Source organism: Phaenicophaeus curvirostris, chromosome 12 (genome assembly GCF_032191515.1).
Source record: "Phaenicophaeus curvirostris isolate KB17595 chromosome 12, BPBGC_Pcur_1.0, whole genome shotgun sequence".
In the NCBI taxonomy this organism is placed as follows: Eukaryota; Metazoa; Chordata; class Aves; order Cuculiformes; family Cuculidae; genus Phaenicophaeus; species Phaenicophaeus curvirostris.
This window is the reverse complement of record NC_091403.1, coordinates 13079383-13088090: the sequence shown is the minus strand read 5'-3', so window position 1 is coordinate 13088090 and position 8708 is coordinate 13079383. Positions and strand designations below refer to the sequence as shown.

General features: G+C 47.2%; 1 protein-coding gene across 2 annotated transcripts in view; it reads left to right on the top strand.

The window, feature by feature from the left end:
* Window positions 1–431: 431 nt before the first annotated feature.
* IGF1R (insulin like growth factor 1 receptor) overlaps window positions 432–8708 on the top strand; it is a 189257-nt gene continuing 180980 nt past the window's right edge. Inside the window, exon 1 of one of the 2 annotated variants that reach the window (XM_069867140.1) lies at window positions 432–790. In XM_069867140.1, the coding sequence (XP_069723241.1) occupies window positions 697–790 (94 nt within the window). In that variant the 5' untranslated portion in view covers window positions 432–696. The remainder of the gene's footprint in view (window positions 791–8708) is intronic. The other variant, XM_069867139.1, reaches the window with a different exon arrangement.

The window sequence follows — 8708 nt, the reverse complement described above, 5'->3', positions numbered from 1 at the left end:
TTTTGCGATTCATTTTCCTTCGCGATCCCGCATTTCGGGAGCCCCCGCAGCCGGCGGGCGGTGGTTGCGCGCGGGGTGTTTCCTCCAGCGCCGAGCGGAGCCGGGGGGGGGACCCCGCCGGGGCAGCCCCGTGCGCGGCTGTTGTTTTGTAATAAGATTTGTCTGGGTCGCGCACACCCTCCCTCCCTCTCTCCCTCCCTCCCTTCCCCGCCTTCCCTCCCGGTTTTTTCAGTGCGCGCTGCCTCTGCGTTTGAAAATGGAGGTTGAAGATGCGGAGCCCCGAGGCGCCTCCTGCTCGCGGCTCCCCCGGCTCCAGCGCGGCCGGCGCTGAGCGGGGACCGCCGGGCCCCGGGGCTCCCATGCCGCCTCCTCCCCGCTGCTGCTGTTGTTGTCGGGGCCGCCGTTGATGCATCCTGAGTATCCGTGTGCTCTCGGTGTGGTTGCTCCGGAAGATCAACACCCAGGGACCTCAAAAAACCCCGTCGCTTCGCCAGTCCGAAGGGTCTTCGATTCGTTCGTTTCTTGAGGCAACGTGGATTTATTTACCCAGACCCGCTTCTCGCCCGCCTTTCTCCTCCTTCGTTATTTTTAGAGGAGAGAAAAGAAAGCGAACGATTTTGGACTCTCGTTTGTTTGTTTGTTTTTCTTTTTTTTTTTTTCCGGAAAGAGGGATTTTGTCCAATTAAAAAAAGAGGAATGAAGTCTGGCGCTGGAGGAGGGTCCCTCGCCGTCTTCTGGGGGTTTCTGCTCGTCTTCGCCACGCTTTGTTTGTGGCCGACAAATGGGGAAAGTGAGTAAGGAGCGTGCAGGGGGCGGCATGGGGAGGGGGGAGCTCCCTGGCTGTGTTGAGGGGCTCCCTCTGTGTGTGTTTGAGGGGGGGGCTCCCTCTGTGTGTGTGTGTTTGGGGGGGGTCCTCTGTGTGTGTTTGGGGGGGGCTCCTTCTGATGTGTGTGTGTTTGGGGGGGGCTCCTTCTGATGTGTGTGTGTTTGGGGGGGGCGCCTTCTGATGTGTGTGTGTGTTTGGGGGGGGCTCCTTCTGATGTGTGTGTGTTTGGGGGGGCTCCCTCTGATGTGTGTGTTTGGGGGGGCTCCCTCTGTGTGTGTGTGTGTTTGGGGGGGCTCCCTCTGTGTGTGTGTGTGTTTGGGGGGGCTCCCTCTGTGTGTGTGTTTGGGGGGGCTCCTCCGTGTGTGTGTTTGGGGGGGCTCCCTCTGTGTGTGTGTGTTTGGGGGGCTCCCTCTGTGTCTGTGTGTTTGGGGGGGGCTCCTCTGTGTCTGTGTGTGTTTGGGGGGGCTCCCTCTCTGTGTGTTTTTTGGGGGGGAGCTCCCTATGTGTGTTTTTGGGATGGGGGGGCTTTCCTCTGTGTGTGTGTTGGAGGGTGTGTGTGTATGTTTTGGGGGGGGGACTCCTTGTGAGTGTGTTTGTATCCCTATGTAGCTGTATGTATGTTTGTAGTGTTCCTGCGGATATGTCTGTGTAGGAGGAGGGGTCCTTGTGTGTGTGTGTGGTGTCCCCGTATATGTGTGCCTCCCTGTCTGGATGTGTGTGTTTGGCGGGGGGGGGCAGGGAAGACGGGGATCCCTCTGTGGATGTGGGAGAAGAGGAGGTCCCCCTGTCCTCCCCTGAGTGGCTGTATGTGTGTGTGTGGGGAAGCGGGGTGTTCCTGTGTGTGTGTGTGCGAGGGGCTCCCTCCGTGTATGTGTGTGTGTGTGCGAGGGGCTCCCTCTGATGTGTGTGTGTGTGCGCCAGGGGCTCCCTCTGATGTGTGTGTGTGCGCGGGGCTCCCTCTGATGTGTGTGTGTGCGCGGGGCTCCCTCTGATGTGTGTGTGTGCGCGGGGCTCCCTCTGATGTGTGTGTGTGCGCGGGGCTCCCTCTGATGTGTGTGTGTGTGTGTGTGCGAGGGGCTCCCTCTGATGTGTGTGTGTGTGTGCGAGGGGCTCCCTCTGATGTGTGTGTGTGTGTGCGAGGGGCTCCCTCTGATGTGTGTGTGTGTGTGCGAGGGGCTCCCTCTGATGTGTGTGTGTGCGAGGGGCTCCCTCTGATGTGTGTGTGTGCGAGGGGCTCCCTCTGTACGTTTGTCTGTCGGGGTTGCTCCCTCTATAGGGGTGTGTGTTTGTAAGGGGCTTCCTTGTGTGTGACAGGGGATCCTCGTGTGTGTGTCCCTGTTCAGGGTGTGTGGAGGAGCTGGCTCTGTGTGTGTGTCCGTATGAGGGGGCTCCCGGTTTGTGGCTTTGTGTGTCTCCCTCTGTGTGTGTGTGTGTGGAGCTCCCAGTATGGGGGTGTGTTTGTAAGGGGCATTCCTCTATGTGTACGGGGAGGGGGGCTTCTTCTATAGGGGCTGTGTTGATAAGGGATTCCCTCTGTGTGTGCCCCCCTATATCGATGCTGGGGGGGGTGTTTGTGCCCCCCTGTATCGGTGCTGGGGGGGGTGTTTGTGTCCCCCTGTATCGGTGCTGGGGGTGTGTTTATGCCCCCCTGTATCGGTGCTGGGGGTGTGTTTGTGCCCCCCTGTATCGGTGCTGGGGGGTGTTTGTGCCCCCCCTGTATCGGTGCTGGGGGGTGTTTGTGCCCCCCCTGTATCGGTGCTGGGGGTGTGTTTATGCCCCCCTGTATCGGTGCTGGGGGTGTGTTTATGCCCCCCTGTATCGGTGCTGGGGGGTGTTTGTGCCCCCGCTGTATCGGGGCTGGGGGTGTGTGTGTGTTTGTTCCCCCCTGTATCGGTGCTGGGGGGTGTTTGTGCCCCCCTGTATCGATGCTGGGGGGGTGTTTGTCCCCCTGTATCGATGCTGGGGGGGGTGTTTGTCCCCCTGTATCGATGCTGGGGGGGGTGTTTGTGCCCCCCTGTATCGGTGCTGGGGGGTGTTTGTGCCCCCCCTGTATCGGTGCTGGGGGGTGTTTGTGCCCCCCTGTATCGGTGCTGGGGGTGTGTGTGTGTTTGTCCCCCCCTGTATCGGTGCTGGGGGGTGTTTGTGTCAAGGCCGTTTTTCGCCTGCCCGCGGGGATGCGCGTGTTTTCCTCGGGTTCCGCGCCTGCTCCTGGAGTACGTTTAACAACCTGGGGCTGCACGTCTCCCTTTCTTTCCCTCCTTCCCGGGGTGTGTGCGTGTGGGAGAGCTGCTTTCACCCCCTCCCTGCGCAGACCGCAGCCCCGCTCGGAGCAGGGGGTGATGCTTTGCATCCCCCCCCATCCAACCCGGAGCCTGGCGCAGCGTTCAGACCTCTGCAGCCAGGGCTGCGAGCTGCGTAGTAAACACTTGCAGGCTGGGAAGAGCCGTGCTTGCTTTCCCCGCACGGAAAGAGCTTGATCTTTGTCAATATTTAGAGGTTGTATGCAATAACCTGCCATAGCGAGTGGAGAATTCCTGGAAATTTGCACCTTGCCTTTTATTGCTGCTTTACTGCCGAGGAAGGGTTTCGCTCGCCCTGCTCGGGGAGCAGGATTACGGTGGCATCCCGCAATCTAAAGGTCACGGTCTGCTTTTATTTATTTATTTTTTTAAAACGAATTTGCAGGCTGATAGCGTACGTTCTAGCAGAGGCAGGACTGTTCGGTGGCCGTGGGGCTGTACTAAAGGCGATGGTTGTTTCTAAGCGGCTGCGCTGCGTTCGCCGTTGAGGTTTGTGCAGTTGGTCGAGCAGAAAGAAGCGGGGCTCGTCGTGCGCGACCGCACACCCGGGGGTGCCCGGGCCCCCCTCTCTTTGCGGGTCCTCTGTCTGTCTGTCTGTCTTGCTCGGGAGTCGCAAAAGCCCCGACTTTGTTGTCGTGCGTTTCAAACCTGCGGTTCTGTGGAGGTGCAGGCGAGGAGCCTGCGAGCATCACCTCCTCCCTACCTACGCTGATCGGTTTCCTGCTGCCGTGTCCTGGATTGAGGATCCTTTGCATGAAATTAGACATTTCTGGGGTGTTTCTGTAGGCAGGGAGATGTTAAATGTACCTTGGAACCCAACCGTTTTAAAGAGCGACCCTCTCCTTTGGTGTCTGCAGAAACAGGGATGTGTCTTTACTGCATCTCGATGCTTTAATTTCTTCAGCTCTGTGCTTTTCAGCAAACTCCTTGAGCTGTTGTGGTGTGCCTCTCACTTTCAGAAAGATACAGAACACGGAGATCAATTTTCTGTATTTTAAATATAAAGGGGAAGAATTCAGGAGGCAGACAGGCTTCTCTAAAAGTAATAGTTTTGGGTTGTAAAGAAAGGGAAGTTCGTTGGATGCACCGACAATGAGGCTGACTGCAAAAAAATAAAAAGTGAGCCAGAAGAGCATGGCTGGAGTCTGTAATGCATATTGAGTAATATTTCGTTTCATTAGCCAGTGAATGCCAATTAACTTCTTGCAAATTAAGGCCCAATTTAGGCTTTAGCTGGAGTGGCTGGGCCAGCCAGGGCTGGAGAGATGCAGTTTTTCACGAGTGGAACTTTTTGGCTAGAGCTGTTCTCAAGAGGGAAGATAATTCTTTTAAGTTTGAAAACAAAACCCCAGTGCCCTTCTTCAGGGAAGGGCTTACAAAGTATCGAGTAGCATGGAGAAACAGAACAGGAGAGGAGATCTGTATATCCTTAAGCTGCTAGGATACAGGCTTACAATTTATTTTCTTGTTTACCTTGTACAGGACACCTTCAAATAAAAATGCTCACCCAGCTCTGGCAATAAAATAATGCAGGAATGATATGTTTGGTTTTTTAGATTCCAGTCCCCTGAAGTGTTTGCGCTTGCCACTTAGCTGAAATGACCCAATTAAGACTCTCCCAAATGAAATTTCTTCTGAAGAAGAAGATCTAGGCATTTAAATATGGGAAGATAAGCTGAGAAACTTGTCTTAGCTGAATACTGCCTCTAATCGATTGTCTTTGTAGTTTACAGTTTAATAGCCTTTGTTTTCACAAGTTATTGCTGAAAGAATTTTGCTGTTAGGGGGAAAAATGATCTCCAGAGCAGATGTTTTGCATCTCTTCATATTCTTCTCTCTCCCCACAATAGTGGAAGGAAGATTAATCTTAATTTTTATTTGTTTTTCATATATACTGTGTCATAGCTAAAAGGCACTTCCATTTTCGGTCAAACAAGCAAGGCATTCCTAAATAGGAATACAAAGGAGTTACAACAGGAGGGGAGAGACCCATCCCTCTAATGCTAAATTATATAAAATCTGTTTGTGGTTATATGACAGAAGTCTCTTCAAAATGCAGGTAGCTTCAGTGGAAAACTTCTGATTCAAACACAGTCGTGTAAAAAAGTTGAGAATTTCCTGGGATTTTGTTAGAAAGGCACAAAAATAAAAATAAAAAGAGCCCTAATTAAGATAAAGTATGTGCTGGCGTAAGAGTGCATTTGATGTATAAAGCTTATAACTGTTGGAGACTGTTTCATCCCAGCGATGTGTTTAAGACAAAAGTGTGAACTCAGTGATTGTTTTCCTTTTTTACCTTGAGCATGGTGGGGGTTTGATTTTCACCTTTGTGTACGTTTTCAGATGGAATGTCCAGAGGGGAATGGGTTAAACATTTAGAATACAAGTAATGGTTTTCGATCTGACTGGTACTTGAGACTGATCCAGGTGGATCTGTTCATGTTAACTGTGCTTTTGTTTGTCTATCCAGGCTGGATTTTATGTTTCTGATGTTAATAAAGAGCAGCTCATGCTGTGTGTGTGTAATCTCTCTCCCAGGTTGCTTAGTAAGCACAACCATCACCTTCTGAGTGTTGGTGTTGCACATGCTTAGCTTCCATATCAGCCTTCTATGCGCCTACTGGTTAGGGAATATTGTTACATGGGAGTTGGATAATTCCTTCTCAAATTGAGGTTGTGAAGAAAATATGCCAGAGCATTTGTGGAATTTGTGTTGGTCAGGCTGATCAGAAAGAGGAGAGGAGGAGACTGTTCAGGGAGTGGTGGTGGTTGGGTCCATGGCAAGAAGCAGTGAGCCAGGCAGTACTTTGACTTTTTGATTGAGTTAGATTGTACTTTCAAAGCGTTTCCGTACCAGAACTGGAGCAAAGGCTCATTTGACTCAGAAACTGAAAAGTTTAGGAAATGGTGGTGACTTAGCTAATATTGGGCAAAATGTTTTGAGAACGTGAGAGGGCAGAGGAATGGGTGTGGAAGGATGATGTGTGTTAGAAGTTTCAGTGCTTAACCAACACTTGAGGGAGAGAAATACTCTGTGTACAGTGAGGGGAAATTAAATCTAGTTCTGAAGTGTGTTGTGAGAAGGTAGGAAAGAGATGCAGAGAGCAGGAAGACAGATCAATTAGTTTAATTTCTGTACAACAGAAGGCATGATTTATTGGCTCAGCTTTGATAAACTCTTGTGTTAATTTTTGTTATCTTTTCCCTGGCCAGTTGTTCCCTCAAACTAATTTGGAGTACAGTTAAAGTGCAGCTCCAGGGATACTGAAATTGTTTTCATCTTGAAATATACACACAACATCTAGGGCTGAGGAATTTACATGTGGTGATTTTTTAATCTGTCTTCGTTGGTAAATAATTAATTTCTATCAGTATATGTTACCTTGGGAAAAGTTGTTTCAAATCCTGTTTAATTTTCTGCTAAACTGGCATTTACTAGGAAAATCTTGAAGGAGAATGTCTTCAGTGAGAATTTCTGTTATGCATTTAGAATTAAAATACATTTCAGGGCTACAGCTATTATCTTTTAAGGACAATTTCAGTTCGTGTTTAACTGAAGCTTTTTCATCTTCCCCATTAACTGTGTTTTATTCTGAGGTGGATTTTAACACTGGAACTGTTAACTTGGTGAGACCAGAAGAGACAGTTTTGTTAAATGATTAATTATATTGTGTGTCTATTCCATCTGTGTGAATTGTGAGCTACTGCAGTCTTAATTGAAGAGAAGTTTGTTTACGGTCCTGAACTTTGAGAGAGAAAGAAAATAATATATGCAGGAATTCTGTTTTTCTCACATTAGGTGTTAACTCTGTGATCTCACGCAGATAACCTATCTAGCTCATCTTCTGTAATGGCCCTGAAGTTCATAACTTATAAACTACTGAAGTAAAGTATTTAAAAAAATCAGAGTGTTTCTCTATGTTATTATATTATTAATTAAATAAATAAACTTGATGAGTATATTTTTCTTTCTTGAAAGGGTGATGACTGAGGATCAATGACAACTTTCTGAAAAAGTTCTTTAAACTTTGGTTTATGAGATTAAATATATTCCTATTTGGATTTTGGGGTGAAGCTTTCTCGTGTGGAAATGTTTTGTGATTTTATCAACCAGCAGCTGTTGTGAGTTTATATGTGTGAGTGCTGACATAGGAATGGGTGACCTGCAGTTTATTACTGAAAACTGTTGTGTATGTTACTAAATTCTAAAAAAAGCTACAGTTTGAGTAATTCTCTGAGTCTCATAATTAAAGTTGTTGCAGATTTGTAGTTTCAGTTCATTTCAAGTATTACTGCCAAAGTCGAGCTTTTAAGACTTAGGCGGTAATGGGACATGCTGCTTTTAAGAGTTCTGTGTTCAGAAAGACTTCAGGAATGCAATGATATGTTTGAAAGATAGAAATACTGTTTTAGTATTTTGAGGTATTTGACATGTATAATTTTTCTATCACTGTAAATTGTATAGACAGCTTCTTTGTGTAGGTTAGTTGGATTAGTTTTTATGATTTATGAAAGCCACTTTAAAGAGAATAGTGTTAGTATGTTGTTGTTGTTGGACAAAAGCAGAACTTAACAAACAGTAGTTGATGAAGACACATTTGCAGTTGTTAGCCAGCTTGTCTCGTTTGTGGTTGGTGTGGTGGTGTGGTTTTTTTCCCTCTTAGCCAAGCCACGACAGGTACAATTTGGACTGATTTCTGTAGTACTGTATTTGTCTTTTTCTTTTGTCCAGAACTCTCTGAGACAAACTTTGAGGACTGGCAAATGATTAGCAAGATACAGTGTTCATTCATATGTTTCTGTGCTCTGCAAACAGAGCTGTACCAAGTCCTCAAACTCAAAAATAGGCTGTTGTTCCCTTGGGCAGGACTTGTTTTAGCTAAATAAGTTTGATAATAGTTTGACTTGTTCATTAATTAATGCATTCTGGCAAAACTGATGTTAGTTAGCATGGTGTTGTGAAGGTTTAACTTGCATTTATCACTGAAAGTTTTTCTTTTTAACCTTTGCAAATGCTAAATATGAGCAGTTCCCCTAGGGTATCTTTTAAGACACCAATTAACTTCTTCAATGTTGGTATCCTCAAGAAGTTGCTGTTGTGGCACAAGATTATTTAAAATGTGCTGTAAAGCAAAATTGTTCTTCCTTTATTTACAGATTGATTTGCATATGACTTCTAAGCTTTAATGTCGTATAAATTTACTTATCTGGATATTCCAGAATTAATAAATATGTGCATTCCCTATTACTCTGTTCCTTACTTGGTAAACTTGATGTTAGGAGGAAAAATAAGAATCTATATGTTTCATTGACTGCCCAGATAGTTTTTCAACGAGTCTATTGTCTTTGATCTACCCATTGAGAAGGGACCTCACACCCTAATAAAGTACTGAGAATATTACTGTAGAGGAACAAATCCACTTCGTAAATATTTTGTTAGAACAGCAAATGTGTGCCTTAGTAGCAGCACAAAGTCATTTTGAAAATAACTTGGAGCAATAATTCGTGTTAAGGTTGTCAATGAAGAGGAATGCTAACCAGGTTGTGCTTTAAGAAGTTCATGCTATGCTCTTGATTTAAAA